The sequence below is a fragment of the Podarcis erhardii genome, assembly GCF_964252035.2.
Source record: "Podarcis erhardii genome assembly, chromosome: 1".
Classification (NCBI taxonomy): domain Eukaryota; kingdom Metazoa; phylum Chordata; class Lepidosauria; order Squamata; family Lacertidae; genus Podarcis; species Podarcis erhardii.
In genome coordinates, this window is record NC_138497.1 from 73,181,443 (window position 1) to 73,199,388 (window position 17,946).

General features: G+C 40.8%; 1 protein-coding gene across 2 annotated transcripts in view; it reads right to left on the reverse strand.

The window, feature by feature from the left end:
* The window catches only part of PIK3C2A (phosphatidylinositol-4-phosphate 3-kinase catalytic subunit type 2 alpha), a 58,792-nt gene extending 42,505 nt beyond the window's left edge, over positions 1 to 16,287 (reverse strand). The window contains exons 1-2 of one of the 2 annotated variants that reach the window (XM_081840061.1): positions 16,165 to 16,287; positions 8,766 to 9,945 (exon numbers count right to left, since the gene is read on the reverse strand). In XM_081840061.1, coding sequence (XP_081696187.1) covers positions 8,766 to 9,878 — 1,113 coding nt within the window. In that variant the 5' untranslated portion in view covers positions 9,879 to 9,945; positions 16,165 to 16,287. Of the gene's footprint in view, positions 1 to 8,765; positions 9,946 to 16,088 lie in introns of both variants that reach the window. The other variant, XM_081840060.1, reaches the window with a different exon arrangement.
* Positions 16,288 to 17,946: the final 1,659 nt, after the last annotated feature.

Genomic DNA, 17,946 nt, shown 5'->3' on the forward strand with positions numbered 1-17,946 from the left:
AGCTTGCCTCTCCTCCCCTGTTCCTACAGTGTGGCCAAGAGAAGATTAGAAGCATTTGCTTATGTTTTCAGTTAACCACAGTGCATCATTCTGTCTCAGCTGCGAACTGCAATTATGTTCAACTATAGTTTATCTTAACAAGTCAAGATTCTAAATCACAGTTTGAAGTATACTTGTTTGTACAAACCATAGTTGAAACTAACCACAGTTCATCCTAGACATAGCAAACTAGCCATGTTTGAATGTAATGCTAAACCATAACTTAGAACAATGTAAGTGTATTGCAGTGAACCTTGAACATGCACGTTCCCCTCCTGCATTGATGGGAGGAGAATTTTAGCTGTGTTTAATTCCAGTTGCCTAGTTGGTTTTGTCATTTTTTCCTCAAAGAAAAAGACTGTGGCTTACAATACAGTAATATACCAGATGTTTTAACCTCACATATCTCTTCCTACTTTCCAAGGTATAAACCAACCATTCATATATTAAGCCTCACTGATTTTATTTCCATGTAAACATGATTCTGATTTTGCTGCAAATGTGATAAAAATGAAAATAACTTTCCAATGTGCTAATGTGACTTGCAATAGATTTAGTTTTGATAATATGTATGTCATTTTAAACTTTCCACAACATCAAGGTTTCTGAAGAACTGTGTTGAAGAAAGAAAGAAAAACATGTCTCCAATTTAAAGACTGAGCTTTACCTAGCATAACTGAATTGTGAATAGAGTAAGGATTTAATTTATGAAGATATCACATAGTGTTTTAACAGAAGTGAACATGACATTAAATTAAATGGCAATAGCTCCTGTGCCAGGGATTTTGCTACATTTAATAGACAACTGATTCATTAGTTTCACCTCCAAGGAAGAATGCTGAATTAAATGGTCTGATTCAGCATAACAATTATATTCTGTAGCTGGAAACAAAATTAAATGCCCAAGTCTTAGATCAAGCTAATACCTGATATTTTAATTTAATTTTAATTTTGTGAATAAAAAATGCCTAATTTTAATGGCAGTAACATTCATCTGACACATTTAGTTCTATCCTGTATTTCAGTGCAAACCCCAACTAGATGCTTACAATAAAAATGTCAGAACCCAAAATAACTGAATATAATAAAAACACCACCACACATACGAGCTGGTCTTTGACCGTAATAAATTATCTTATCTAACACCACCACATATACGGAACCCATAATCTACGATAGGGGTAGCCAATGTGGTACTCTCAAGGTGCTGTGGACTACACAACATCACTCCTACTGACTATCCCTGCAGAAAAATTTAAGACAAAAAATACAACTAGAGAAACCCCAGAAAACACCCACACCCTAGGCATACAAATGAGCTGACTAATCCATCTTATTATTATCTGGCTGTCATGTCATTGCAAACAAATAACGCACATCCCAACAGACTCAGAGATCCTATATGGACATTCTAAAGAATAATAAATGAACAGTAGGGGTTAATATGACTGCCACTTCCTACACTAGGGAAAAAAAACGCTTCAATATTTGAGAACCGTTGTGAGCATATTAAATCTCAGGCCTTTGTTTTGTTCTGCTGAAGTGTTATCCTGCAGAGTTGTAAAGCTTTGTTCCCATGCCAGATAGTTTTGATCATGCACGGGGCCTAAATGTCTACTTCCTCCTAATACTCATGACAGATCACACAGATGGAAGCTCTTTGTAAAGGATAAACCACAGAGATTTGGGGACCAAGTTAACAGTTTTGGCCATGATATGCATATACTATTAATTTAGAAGCAGTTTATATATTTAATAAACTACATAGTACATTATGTGTGCAACATCAGTTTGAAATATGGGATATAAGAGTTTCTAATGTCATTTTTTTAAAAGAGCCTGTTTACATGGAAAAATAATCTTTAAATTTTTTTTTTCAGCAGAAGTATCTTATTACAGTAGTTCTGCAAAGTAACCAACTACACAATGGCAGAAATCCTGAAACCACTTCCTCACAAGTAGCCCATGTGATGTCAGTAAGTTTTTAGTATAGGAATAACCAGACTTTAAGAACTCATCACAATTAAGTTTACTTGCACGTACACTGACTACTCTGGACCTACCTGAACTGTTTGTGACTTTTCGATAATGATTAAACTAAATAATAATAATCCCTTCTAATACCACACTTGGTGATTCTGGACCAATTAGTTTAGCGGTGAAATGGAGCTGCCCACAGAAAATATAGTAGTTTCTGCATTTTTTAAAAAGGAAAAGAACTCCAAAAACATCCTAATGGGGAATGAGCACAGTCACTGGCTTTGAAGAAGAACAGAGTGTTGAAAGTGTTAGTTGGAGAATAATAATAATTAATAATAGGGGAAAGTGATGCAGAGGGCATTGTCTTGGCATATTTGAGCTGCTAACTGCTACAGTATTTCAGGGGAATTAAAGTCTGGGGTATGCAAACCATGAGATTAAGACTCCTATCACAGCACTATGTGGAGTATTCACTCCTTTCACATTCCTCAAAAAAAGTATCCCCCACCACTGCTATTAGATACAAAAAAAACCATAAACAAAACCCCATTCTGGAAGCTAGTTCTGAATCTCTTTGGAACTAAATAGCACAGTACGAAAAGTTTTCCAGACATGAGACCAGGCCTTCTGTTTTAGACTGGGTGGAGCCTCAACAGGAGGCTATTCGGCAACATTTTGTGGGTCCTAAATTTTTTCTTCTAATTCCCAATTCTGTGATCCTATACTTTATCAGCAAGGTTGCAAACCAGGGCCACCCACAGTCAGGATTGCCCCAAGTATGTTTATTTTCAGGAGGTTGAAGGACTTTACAAGTATGAGGAAAAATATCACGTCAAAAAATTATCGTAACAAGAGGGTTCCCTTAATCTGCTGACTTAGTAAGGGGGGGAGGAAACAGAATTAATTTAACCTGCAAAAGAAAGGGATAAGGAATAAAAAACCTCTGCTGCTGATACTTCTGGCCAGGCTGCCGGAGCAGCGATCGCCTGAAAAAAGGAACTGTCAAGTGAGCTGTCAAAGGACAGCGGCTACAAAATAAGACTTATTTTGAAACATACTCGGGACTTTGGTGGATTACAATTTTAACAGTAAAGTGCTACAAACTAAAGACTTTTAATGGGACTTTTGCCTTTGGACTTTCTGTTTCTTTGTTCTGGGTGCCTTTGGACGGTTACAATTTCCTCCTCTAGAGGGCTTTAGTTACATTACGGAGTATCCAGTGGGATTTTCCACTTGCAACTTTCCTGTGTGAATGACCTTGAGTTATGAGCAACCCGCCAGAAGAGATTTCAACAAGAAGTAAAACAAAGCAGGCTCAAAAACAAGCTCAAAAAAGAGGCTCCTTATCAGGAGCAGCAGCTGCACAAGAAAAAATAACAGCAGCATCAATGGAGTCAATGACACAGGCCCTGCTTAAAATAAATCAGTCACTAGAAGTACTTACCAAGCAATCTGCAGAACTCACTAAACAGTCTACAGAGAACTCAAAGAAATTGACGGAGTTGACAACAAGACTAGACCTGAATACAACAACAATTTCATCTAATACAGATTCTATAAACCGTTTGGTTCAAGAATCTACGGAAACAAGGAGAATAGCTGAGAGTGCTAGGTCCACTGCTGAAGAAACCAAAGGAAAGTTTGCGCCTATTGTAAAAAAAGTACATGAACATGATTCAGCATTAGCCCTACTAGAACTGGAAAGGAAAAGTAAGAATCTGAAATTAAGACTGGTTCCAGAAGAGGAAGAGGACAAGCTCGGGGAATTCCTTACAGACAAATTTCAAGACTTCTGGAATGATGAGCTAGATGGAGAGGAAGATGAATTTATGATAACCTCAGCCTTTCGGATTGGCAGGAAGCAAGGGAAGAAGCCAAGAGATTGTTTAATTACCTTAGGATCAAAGGAACAAAGAGACAAAATATTGAACCTACATTTCCAGAAGGCCTTGGTCATTAAAAATTCTCAGATTCAAATCTTCAAGGATATTCCTAAATACTTTTTGGAGGTTAGATCTCAATTTAAAGAACTAGTTGATCTACTTAAGAAGAATAATATCCCATTCAGGTGGGAATTTCCACAAGGGCTGTCCTTTAGCTACAAAGGGAAGAAAATTAAAATAAAAACAAACCAGGATAAAGAGTTCTTTTTGGAAAGAAATCAAGAGGATCTTCAGAAAGGAACTGTCAGCGAGGAGGAAGTACCGGACATCTCAAATCTATCATTTGGACTGAACCGAGCACCGACCGAGGAGGAACAACAACTTGGTGCAGTCGGTGGAAGGTCTACCCAGTAACCAAAATGTCTCTGCAACTCTTCAGTTGGAACTGCAATGGTTTGAACCACCCTCGAAAAAGGGGCCAAGTATTTCATTTATTAAAGAAGGAACATCTAGACGTAATCTGTTTACAAGAAACTCACATTGCCAGGATACATAGAAAACTTTTAACAAACAAGAGATTAGGACAAGAATTTATATCATCAGATAGAGTCAAGAAAAGAGGAGTTGTGATTTATGTCAAGGAAAAATTTGAACCAAAATTGATCTTTAAGGATGACCAAGGAAGATACCTGGCAGTGGAAATCCAAATTTATGGAGAAAAAATATTGATTGTTGGAGTTTATGCACCAAATGAGGGGAAGGCTGAATTCTTCAAGAAGTTGCATGAGACTTTAATGGACTTTTTGGACTTTAAAATTATAATGATGGGTGACATGAATGGAGTCGTCTCTACAAACATGGATAAGGCCCAAAGACAAACAATATCTAATGACGGAAGACTACCAAAGACTTTTTTTGACCTGACTGACACTATGGATCTGATCGATATTTGGAGAACTAGGAACCCTCTGGAAAGGGAGGGGACTTTCTTCTCTGAAGCAAAAATGACATGGACTAGAATTGATCAAATATGGATTTCTAGTAATCTGGCATCAAAGGTTAAAAAAACAGAAATCTGCCCAAAGACCTGCTCTGACCACAATGCTGTCAAGATGGAAATGAAACTGACAACAGCTGGAACCTTTAGATGGAGAATGAATGACACTCTCTTTGGAGATGGGGAAATTTGCAAAAAGGCCCAAGAAACACTTAAAGACTACTTCGAGATCAATTTGAGATCAGACACAGAAAAAAGAATCATTTGGGACGCAAGTAAAGCCGTGATGCGTGGCTTCCTAATACAACAGAATTCAATAAAGAGGAAAAAGCAGAATGAGAAGAAAGAGAAAATTTGGAATCTAATAAAAGAAGGGGAGAAGAAATTGAGATCTAAGCCTAAATCCCAGGAGATACTAAGAGAAATAAAATTCTATCAAACACAATATATGGAATTGACGAACCAGGAAATAGAATGGAAAATTAAACAAATGAGACAAAAGACTTTTGAATCTGCAGATAAATGTGGGAAGCTACTGTCTTGGCAACTGAAAAAGAGACAAAAATTGAATACAGTGACATCACTCGAAGTAGATGGGAAGTCTATTAATAAACCAAATGAGATAAGCAATTGTTTTCAAAGTTTCTTTAAGAAATTATACAAACAAGGGCCAAAAAATGAACAGGAGATAGAAGAATTTATTGGAAAATACGGACTATCAAAAATCTCTGAAAACAACAGAAGGAGTTTAAACGAGAAAATTACAGATCAAGAAATAGAGAGTGCCATCCAGGATATGAAGCTGGGAAAATCACCAGGACCAGATGGATTAACTGCGAGATATTATAAAGTTTTGAAGGATTGGTTAATACAACCATTGAAAGAAGTCTGCAATCAAATTTTGGAGGGGAAAAAGGCTCCCGAATCGTGGAAGGAAGCATTTATCTCACTTATACCAAAGACAGAAACTGAGAAACATCAAGTCAAGAATTACCGCCCTATATCACTTTTGAACGTGGATTATAAAATTTTTGCAGACATTCTAGCAAAAAGATTCAAAAAAGTGCTGTTAGAGGAGATTCACAGGGACCAAACAGGCTTTCTACCAGGCAGGCATTTGTCAGACAATGTGAGGAATATTATAGATATTCTAGAACTTTTGGAAACTGACATAAATAGAAAAGCTGTTTTGATTTTTGTGGATGCAGAGAAAGCCTTTGACAATATTTGTTGGAGCTTTATGAAGAGGAATCTCCAAGGAATGGGGGTAGGCAAGAACTTTGAAAATGGTATAAGTGCAATTTATTCTGAGCAAAAGGCCAAACTTATTGTAAATGGTATGGTTATGGATGAAATTCCAATAGAGAAAGGGACACGACAGGGATGCCCAATTTCCCCTCTATTGTTTATATCGGTACTGGAGGTTTTCCTTAACATGATTAGAAGAGACCAGCTGGTTAAAGGTATACAGGTCGGAACTAAACATTATAAGCTAAGAGCATTTGCAGATGACCTAGTTTTGACACTACAACAGCCAGAAACTAGTACAAAAAGAGTTTTGGAACTTATTGAAATATTTGGTCAGGTAGCAGGTTTTAAACTGAATAAACACAAGACAAAGGTGTTGGAAAAAAATCTCACGGTGGGGGAAAAAGATAGTTTTCAAAGAGAAACTGGTTTGGAAATTACTAAAAAGGTAAAATATCTGGGGGTGAACTTAACATCTAAGAATGTGAATCTATTTAAAGATAATTATGAGAAATGCTGGGCTGAAGTGAAGAAAGATTTCGATATATGGTCAAGATTGAGACTTTCCTTGTTAGGCCGAATTGCTGTAATTAAGATGAATGTATTGCCGAGATTGTTGTTTTTGTTCCAGACATTGCAAATTTTAGACAAGATGGACTGTTTCAAGAAGTGGCAGAAAGATATATCTAAATTTGTCTGGCAGGGCAAAAAACCCAGAATTAAATTTAAGATTTTGACTGATGCAAAGGATAGAGGGGGCTTTGCCCTGCCGGACTTAAAACTTTATTATGAAGCAGCAGCTTTTTGCTGGCTGAAACCATGGCTACTTCTTGAGAATACAGACATTCTGGACCTGGAAGGTTATGATAATAGTTTTGGTTGGCATGCATATTTATGGTATGACAAGGTAAAGGTACATAGAAATTTTAAAAATCATATTATTAGGAAAGCATTGTATAATGTATGGAATCGATATAAAGATCTGTTTGAAAGTAAAACCCCCAGGTGGCTGTCACCAATGGAAGCTAAGGCGGTAAAAAGATTGAACATGGATACAGACTGGCCAAAATATTGTGAAATTGTAGAATATGATGGTGAAAAGCTGAAACTACAGAGTTTTGAGAAATTGAAACCTAAAGTCCGAGACTGGTTACATTATTACCAGATTAATGAAACTTTTAAGCAGGACAGAAAACTAGGATTTCAGAAGGAGAGGTCAAAGTTAGAAACAGAATTGCTAGAACCCAATACTAAGAATTTGTCTAGAATGTATAATCTGCTGCTAAAATGGAACACACAAGATGAAACGGTTAAATCAGCCATGATTAAGTGGGCACAAGATATTGGTCATGATATTATGTTTGCTGACTGGGAGCAGTTATGGACCACAGGTATTAAATTTACGGCATGTAGTGCCCTGAAAGAGAACATAATGAAAATGATCTATAGGTGGTACATGACCCCAGTCAAGCTTGCAAAGATATATCATTTGCCCAATAACAATTGTTGGAAGTGTAATGAATGTGAAGGAACTTTTTATCACCTTTGGTGGACCTGCCCAAAGATTAAGGCCTACTGGGAAATGATCTATAATGAAATTAAGAAAATCCTCAAGTGGACATTTGTAAAGAAACCGGAGGCTTTTCTCTTGGGCATGGTCGGCCAATTGGTACCAAAGAAAGATAGGACCTTTTTTATGTACGCAACAACAGCAGCAAGAATCCTTTTGGCGAAGTATTGGAAGACTAAAGAACTACCTACTCTGGAAGAATGGCAGACCAAGGTGACTGAATTTATGGGACTGGCAGAGATGACCGGCAGAATCCGTGACCAGAAGAAAGAGACAGTGGAGGAGGACTGGAAAAAATTTAAAATCTATCTTAAAAATTGTTGTAAAATTTCGGAATGTTAAGATGTCAGGGGATTGGACACTAAGAATTACAGCTATAAATCGAAATTTATAAAGCAGAAACTCTTTTTAAAGAGAATTAAATATAAAAATGGGATGAAGAATTGCTAAAAATTTTGAAATTTGGATGCAGTGAAGGGGAGGTTTGGGGAAGTCGCATTATGTTTGTTTTGTTTTTTCTTTATGTTGTAAAATCAATAAAAATTATTATAAAAAAAAAAAAATAATCTGCTGACTTAGTGTCTCACTCTAAGGTTTATGATCTGATGGAGCTGCATAAGGTCTACCCACAGCTGTGTACTGTTCAGTAATGAAGCAGCTACACAAACCTAGTTTCCGATGGTGGGGGTGCAAGGTGGGGGCAGTAATGAAGGCAAATAAAACTCTCCCTACTCACCATTCTTTCTTCTGATTTCTGCACATCTAGAAGGCAATTGTCTGAAGCTATACTGCATTCTTTAGAAAATGCGACTATAGTACTTAACAGGAACAATATTTTTCAATTTAAAAATTTCAATTTAAAAATTAATGCAAAATAAACACACGTTACCGAATTCACAATTTTCTTAAAAGTTCTAATAATCAATTATTTGTAGAATTTGTAGAATTATGGGCAGGGAACAAATTCTTCATTCCATTAAATAGTATCAACTTTTCAAAATGAAAGTAAGCTTACAAAATGAAAATAAGCTTTCAGGATATGTTTTACCTGTGATGTTTGGCCCTGTAATTTAGTAAGCTGAGCGGTTCGAATGTTTAAAGACTGACTTCTTGTAACTGTTGCCCCAGAAGAAGACTTCCCACTAACTTTTCTTTCAAGACGACATTTCCCTGGGGATTTCTCCTCCAGTAGCACAGCATCCCAAGGATCTTCTACAATTGTACTACAAGTCACCTTTGCATCATCTTCTGCCGTATACAATATATCCATACTGTCGACTTTTGGTTTACTTAAAGGATCCAAATCCAACCAATCAAATTTACTAATATCACTGGAGTTTTCAGAGGTTGGTAAGTTAACTGTAGATTTAGTAGCAGTCACTTCTAAGTCTGTGCTTGATCTCCCATTTTTCAGAAATTCTGAAGTGCTTGCTATCTTATCAAATACTTTTGCCATTTCAGGGGTAAGTGTTGGCTGATATATAGGCAAACTTCTCTGTGGATGGAAGGCTGAAGTAGCAGGCAGTGCATATGTAATGTACTGGGACCTCTCTGGAAGACTTAGATAAATAGGCTTTGAAGACTGGTAAGTGGACATACCTGGATGTAAGCCATTCTGAAAGATACTAACTTGTTTGCTGTAAGAATTTGCTGGGTAAATAGAAGGTATAGTGCAAGTAGAAGGCCCAGGAAACCCAGGTGTCCACTGTCCTCTCTGAATAGTAGGGTTGGCATAAAACTGTGAAGAAAATGATGAACTCAGAATAGGAGTTGCTGGCAACGTGGTGTGCTTGCTTGACTCAGAACTGTCCTCAAGTAGTAGTTTCTCTAGCTCAGCATGGCTTAGTTTTTCTATCTCAATTGTATTTAACTTATCATCCATCTTTCTCTTGGCATCGGACTCTGGAAACACCATAAGATCATGGTCCTGTTTCCTGTGGGATTGTACAGTTGGCCAAGAGTTGCTTAAAATGTCAACACTTTGTCTGTTACCAGCTACCACTCTTTCCTTTTGCATCTTAGCTAGAGCCTCAGCTTCCATCTGCAGCGCCTCCTCTTTGTCCACTTCTTTTGCCTTTGCTGTGCCCAAAGAGGGTGATGAACGCTGTTTGACTTCATTCCTGCTAGATATTTGGGCCATGCCGTGAAAACAGATGTCCATTAACAACTCCAGTCACCTCTTCTGCAAATCCTTGGCCCCAAAATGTTCAAAGCCAGATTCAGAAGCACTGGAAGGAGAAAGAAAAACACTCGTTAGAAACAAAATGAACAATATTTGCAAAATCAAATGAAAAAGTATTTCAAAATGGTAGATTTCTAAAACCGCTTCAAGAACTAGGTCCAAGCTTTTATTGTATGCGTGTAAAATGAAAAACAATGCAGTATCAATCAGCAACCACTTGTCTCATTTCTCAAACCAGCTGCATATGCATTTTGTTTGCGCTAAGTAGCCTATAGAATTTTGTGTTATGAGGCAGCACATAAATGCAATGAATGAAGTAATAAAATTAACCTATGCTTAAATAATTCCTGCTCCTGCTTCCTTTTGTGTCATTCAGGTGCACAGTCCCAAGGACTGTTGGTTTCCAATAAAGCCTAGGTTCTTCATCTGCGAGACAGACACACATAACCCAACTAGAGGGGAACATGCAAACCCTAAGAATGACGTGTGAGTGCGATCAAATTTTGTGGGTAGTCCGAGAACAGGGGCTGAAAAAGTGCAGCCACTCAAGTTTCAGTAAGCAAGCTGTTCAGACTTCCACTAGAATCAGGGTTAGCTCTGGCTACCCTTCTTCCAGTATTTCCAACAGAGCTGGATAGGATAGATAAGCACAGGCATTAGAATTCAGCAAAAGAACATCGGAGATGGCAATAAACAAATAAGAGTGTTACTCAGTGGCTGCATTCACACATAACACTAAGACTAAGCAAGAAATGCATATAAAATATTTCAGCTGTAATTAACAGCAGCTACTCACAGCTACATATTTCTCATAATTATTAGAACAAGTGCATTGTTTATGTATATTAATTACTTCTATATATTGCTACAAATGCAATGCTTGGAAGAGCATATCTAAACTTAAAAGCAATTTATTTCTACATCAGTAACTGTGGAAAGTTGTGCTGCACTGTCTTGCCAACACAGCTCAGTCCAACCCTAGAATCCATTTTAAACCAGATGAGATTTCTTACTTAGAGGAATGTTCTGCATTGGAAACCATACATTTCATCTGGCATTGCTCATATACAATGAATTACATGCAATAGGTTCAATCCAGACTTTATTTATTTTAAAATTTGTAGATCACCCTTCATCACATGGTGATCCCAGGGTGGTTTACAATATATCATAAAACATACAACCCAAAATATACATTAATTAAAAAGTGTCATTAGTAAATCCAATTAATAAACACAACAGCATGAGAAGACCTAAAGAAATTGTGTCCTTCACAGGTTTACCCCAAATGCCTGGGACAACAGGTAAATCCACCGAAGTCCACCATCTGCACTCCCACAGGAAGAGAGTTCTACTGGGCACGGGGTGTGTGTGTGGGGGGGTTGCACAAAAAAGAGAAAGTGCTCTTTTATGTCACCACACAGTGGACTAAGTCCATCAACATGAGAAACAAAGCTTCCCTTGGGAGAAGGCCCTTTGAAAAGTAACTGGGGTCCAGCGCATGAAGGACTTTAAAAGCCAGTAACTGCTCTTAGATAACTCCACACAGACACATCTGCTTATGCTTTTGTGTCAGCATACTGTACTAGCAGTCATTTCCAGACCATCTTCAAGGGCAATCCAATATTGAGTGCATTGCAATAGTTCAAACTAGAGACTACAGGAGCCTAGATCATCATGGCATGGCTATCTAGATAGCATTGCTAGCACATCAGCCTGACCAGGTAATAGGCACTCCTTGCATTTGAGGCAAATTGTGCCTCAAAGTGAGACCACTGAATCCAGGAGTACCCTCAGAATATGGAGGGTATATGGAATAATGCTCATTGAGAGGCGAGTGCAGTATACTGTACACCCAACTGCTAAATATAGCATCTGTCCATCAACAGTGTCTCCACCTTCTCAGTACTGCGCTTCTGTTTATTGACCCTCATGATCATCCAACGCATTACTGCCTCCGGACAACAGTTCAGCACTGAGAGAGTTTCATATGGTTCAGGTGGAATAAAGAAATAAAACTGTGTGTCATCCAAATATTGGTTATGCCAACCTGGGAGTTCCATTAACACTAGTAGAAGCAGTTAGGGTGACGATATCTGTCAATTCCTCCTTCCCTCCATTCCCTGCTGTGGAAGGTTGGGTCTGCTGGGTCGCTCAGCGGCTTTTGATACCATCAATCATGACATCCTTCTGGACCGCCTAGAGGAGCTGGGGGCATTGTTATACAGTGGTTCTGCTCCTTTCTCCTGGGCCATGTCCAGAAAGTGGTGTTGGCAGACGAGTGTTCAGACCCCTGGGCTCTCACTTGTGGGGTGTCTCAGGGTTCCATCCTCTCCCCCATGCTTTTTAACATCTACATGAAGCCGCTGGGAGAGATCATCAGGGGGTTTGGGTTCATCAGTATGCAGATGATACCCAGCTCTACCTCTCTTTTAAATCAGAACCAGTGAAGGCAGTGAAGGTCCTGTGTGAGTGTCTGGAGGCGGTTGGAGGATGGATGGCAGCTAACAGATTCAGGTTGAATCCTGACAAGACAGAAGTACTGTTTTGGGGGGACAGGGGGTGGGTGGGTGTGGAGGACTCCCTGGTCCTGAATGGGGTAACTGTGCCCCTGAAGGACCAGGTGCACAGCCTGGGAGTCATTTTGGACTCACAGCTGTCCATGGACGAGCAGGTCAATTCTGTGTCCAGGGCAGCTGTCTACCAGCTCCATCTAGTACACAGCATGAGACCCTACCTACCCGCAGACTGTCTCACCAGAGTGCTGCATGCTCTAGTTATCTCCTGCTTAGACTACTGCAACACGCTGTACATGGGGCTACCTTTGAAGGTGACCTGGAAACTGCAACTAATCCAGAATGTGGCAGCTAGACTGGTGACTGGGGGCAGCCGCCGAGTCCACATAACACTGGTCTTGAAAGACCTACACTGGCTCCCAGTACGTTTCCGAGCACAATTCAAAGTGTTGGTGCTGACCTTTAAAGCCCTAAATGGCCTCGGCCCAATATACCTGAAGGAGCGTCTCCACCCACATTGTTCAGCCCGGACACTGAGGTCCCATGCTGAGGGCCTTCTGGTGGTTCCCTCATTGTGAGAAGTGAAGTTACAGGGAACCAGGCAGAGGACCTTCTTGGTAGTGGCGCCCGCCCTGTGGAACACCCTCCCATCAGATGTCAAGGAAATAAACAACTATCCATCTTTTAGAAGACATCTGAAGGAAGCCCTGTTTAGGGAAGTTCCTAGTGTTTTTTTGAAGTTTTATTCTGTTTTTGATGTTCTGTTGAAAGCCGCCCAGAGTAACTGGGGAAACCCAGCCACATGGGTGGGGTAGAAATAAGTTATTATTATTATTAGGGGATGCTCCAGCAGTATGAGTATGATGAGTATGGGATGCAGTGTAGGTATCTGCATGAAAAATAGGCAACAATATTTCCTGCTTTTCTCCAAAAGGAAACCTATGCTGGATCTTGGAGCTGACACCCTCAAATTTAACCCACTATCCTTATTTAATGCACTATCCATATAATTTTCTGGTTGCAGAATATTAAAACTTATGTGATGAAAGACATGGAAGACATTAAAACAGCTGCCAGAGGCATGTGCAGTATAGTTAATAAGATGATACAATACTGGCATCTTTGCAAACAAAAAACATTGGATTAAATCTTGAAGCCACTGGCATTTAAGGAGATAGAGGAGGCATACAACATCAGTAGCAGATATCCCTGGCATGCCCTGGCAAAGCTGGAAAAATATCTATTCAAAACTGGGAAATTTCTAGATGAACTAATGGTCTGACTCTGTACAAAGCAGCTTCACATATCAAAACATTCAAATGAGTTCAGCATGCCAACACTGAATATGTCACTGTAAAAATAGTTATGTTAATGGGATCTTTACTTCTGCAGCACAAAGTGGCAAGAGCAACATACGCAGAATGACAAAAAAGCCTGCCACAAAGGACAATGGAATGTGGTGGGTGGAGGACAAACATTCCTCAGGGGGAAAGATCCAGTATGAAGCTATGTGGGGATATTAAGTATGAAACCATAGGGAGAATCCCTGGGAAATGTCAATTTCCCTCAGTTTTCCCAGATTACCTTTTATTTCTGCTTTCAGGATTGTCACACCTTACTTCTCTCTTTCCTGTTCCCAACTTGACATGCTAAAGCAAAAATAAAACTAACAGTGAACTTGTGGATAAGTTTCAATACTTGCAGAATCAGAACTTTAACTATGGCCTGTTTTGTACTGGTGCCAGAAGCAACAGATTTTCTAATCATTTATAGTTTATTTTTCTCCTCTGTACGTCAGTGCATACTAAATATAGAGATTCCATAAATATATTAACTTCCACTGAATGGCTATAAATAAGTACAACCTACACTTATACTCCTACCATATACTGTACGCTTCAGTTCTTATCGGCTGCTGCCTCAAATAAAACTGTACACATTAAACTTTTACATTTCTTATGCCTCTTCCTTGAATAACAAGACCTTTACTCTTTTGTGAAACATAAAACTGCCCAATGAGTCACTTGAACAGCAAATAGTTAAGATCAAAAACCAGTATCATATACAAGTGAAGTTTAACTTGAATGTAGCAATTTTGCTCTTTTCCGTTTACCACAGCATCATGTCTCAATTCTGTGAAACTATGGGTGGTATTCAACTAAGTTTTACTCAGGACACATTGAAATTGACGAGCATGAATAAGTTAGGTAAATATATTTCAGTGGGTCTACTCTGAGTAAAACAGAGCTGAATCCCACCCTGTGACATGATTCCTCTTCAGAAAACTGCAGTTGCAAAATAATACAGAATGCATTGTATATTTCCTCCCTACCAGCTTCTGTAACAAAAAGCTAGTAAGAAGTATAAACACTCAGAACACTTCTAAGCTTTCTCGCAGCAAAGAGACTACACACCCAAGTCTAAAGGGATAAAAACTCAGCATTTGAGCGTCAGATCTTTAAAAGTAAACACACTTTTAAATAATAAAAGGCCAACAAGTTAAATCAGTTAAGCTCTTCAGTATCCCAGTAAACAAAGATATTTATATGATACAAAATATAAAACTCCAGTAACAAATATTGCTCCTTATACTGTATCTGGTGTCCACAAATACAATCAAATACCACCAGTGTCTGAACCTAGAATCAGAGAGTTCTACTATAGTTCCTATAAGCACCCATGGCAACATTACAGTGTTTTGTTTAGCTGTTCTAGCATCTATTAGCACACCCCAGGAATAACACCGGTGATAATCAAATCTGGCTGCATGTATTAAACGTTTCCCAGCCCTACTGCTGCTTTACAACTTGTGGTACCCAAGGGCCTTTGGCCATAAAAACCTGCTCCTATGCACCACAGCATCTATATTACCATCGTTAATTACTACTTTGAGGCTTGATCACATGGACACCGGTGATACACCAGCAGCATTTGCAACTACTGTCAACACACGCTGGAGTGCGAGCAGTCGTATGTCTCTCGGTTGCGTGCCAACCTGCCCAAGGATGCTCAAGCCGCAATTTATTAGGCCCCCCACAAACCAAACCCGTGGGAATTTGTTTCGGTGAGTCAAAACTACAGCTTGTTCTCCGTCTCTCGACGCAATACGATTAGCGGGAAGACGCAGTCATCTGCGTGTGCCAAAAAAACCCCCAAAACAAAACAACTGCTCTGCAAGGCCGCGAAGGCGAGGGGTGGGTGGGTGGGTGGGAGGAGTGGGAAAGCGAGAGACTATTCCTCGCCTGCCCTATTTCTCGCAAGGCAGCATGGAGGAGGCCTCCTTATCTGCTCCAGCGTCTCCTTACTCCGAAGTGGAGCCACACGCAGGCAGCTCCTCCTCGGCGCCACCTTAATTGGCTGGCCTCGGGCGCCGGACGACCCAAGCAGACCAGCCCCCCTCATTCATTCCTCCTCCTCCTCCTCCTCCAGGGGAGTTAGCGAAGAAGCCCCTCGGCGGGCGCCTTGGGGTTGACTATGCCTTGGGGTTTTCGGGGACCGAGCGGGGAAGCGCGGCCTCAGCGGCGAGGAAGCAGGCGGCCCCGAGAGGCTGAGCAAAGCTTGAGCGCGGGGATGCGCCCCCTCGGAACCGCGTTTCGCCTGCAGCAAACGCCCCCCGAGGGGTCTCTCCCGTTCCCTTCTCCTTCCCCTCGCAGCCTTCCAGACTCGCCCTCACCTCAGCGAGCCTCCATCCCGAAGCACCAGCCGTCGCCGCAGCCATTTCCCGTCGTCCCCACCGCGGAGAAACTTACTGGCGAGCTCGACTCCAAGCCCGCTTCTCCTCCTCCTGCTGCTGCTGCTTCCCCGCCTCTTTCGCTCCCCGCGCTGGGATGGCTGTTGCTGCCGCGCGTCCACTTCCGGCTCTTAGCGAGGGGAGGCCGGCTGAGGGAAGGGGCGGCGAAGGCGGAGCCGCAGCAGGGAGGCCGGGTCGAGCGCTGGGCTCGTGAGGAGCTGGCTGCTTCGAAGCACGCTGATAGGATACGGGCTTTTTCAAATGTTGGGAGCAAGCTTTCGGATGCTACAGGACGCTTCGTCGAGCTTAGACGGGCAAGAAGGGCCACAGAAACACCCTTCTCGGGTTGCTGCCCCGTAGAGTTCCCCGCCCCTCCACCACACACATCCCAGCCCGCCTTCCTTGGGTAACAGCTGCAGGACAAAACATTCTGCGGGTAAAGCCTTTCCCAGCCTTCGGGTTGCAGTGAGTGGAATAACTTCACCAGTTGAATTTTCTTCACGTGGCTGTTGCACAGGAGGGGGGGGGTGGAGTTTACAACCATTCCTACACGCTGTACCTTAACTTGTTACGTCATTCTCGGCGCACGCACTTTTAATTGCTTTCGGAAGAGCCTGGATACTGACCAAGGTGCGATACATCGTCACCTGAAGGCTGCCCTTTTCCCACATCGTCCTGCCACGTGGGCCAGTGAGCAATGTACGAGGCAATCTTTGCCAGCTAGTGTTTCGTACTAGAAATACTTTTTAGGGGGTGTCATCTGTTTCTCACAGTGCACTTTTCACAGCTGCATGACAGAAATTCAGCAGGTAGTGTTCAACTTCGTGCTTGAGAAAGCCTCATTTCGTATTTCTGCTTGCCACAAAGCAGCTTCAAGGAACAGGATCCCTGCCAAGAAAGCAGAAGGGTGGGGTGGAAACTTAAGCTTTCCACTAATCTCTTGCCAGATAGCAAAATTCCTCACCCCCAAAATAGTAGAACTATTATTGGTATAACTAACTCTTCGAACTAGAGCTTCAAAATGTGGCCTGGAGTGGCAACTGGCATGAGAACTTAGAAGGCACAGTCTCAACACTAGTTGTTTTCTACGAAAATCAAAACCCTCCCACTTCTCATCTCACTGGCTGTCTCCTATAATGGGTGGAGGCAAACAACAGTGGGGTGACCGAAAGGGGTTGGATTTCATGCTTCGTCCCAGACAACGTGACTTTTGTTCCTGAGGACGTGCTGTTTATGGCAGCATCTATGATCAGCACGTCAGGACTAGGTTGGAGATGTCACCAGTGTCTGCATTTTACAGCAGTAAGGACAACATGATGGTCATTTACTTTACTCCTTGACGATAAGCTTATATTCCAGGGGGAGGAATGATCTATTTTAAACACAGTATATCACTAGAGTGAATATTAGGACACTGCCTGTACAAATGTGATTGTTGGACTTGGAACAATAATTCTGCTTCTAAACCAACACACATATTTCTAAAAACGACCCAAAAGTAATTGTTTAGTTGGCACTGGTTAAATGATTCATTCACAAGTTAGCTTCTACTGAGCCCAGGTTTGTATAGTGATAGTAAGTAGATTCAAAGAAGAGAGGGAGAGTAAACAATCATTTCCTGTTCCTGCCATTAGATCTAAGTAAGAATGTTTTGAATTACTGGAAACTTGCATAAAAAATGTGAGCTGGTATGCAAATACAGGAACATTGAACTTTATCATGTGCTACAGGGAAAAGACTGAACGTACCCAAGGGAAAATAAACTAAAACAAGACTTATGAAGTAATATCAATTGAAAGAG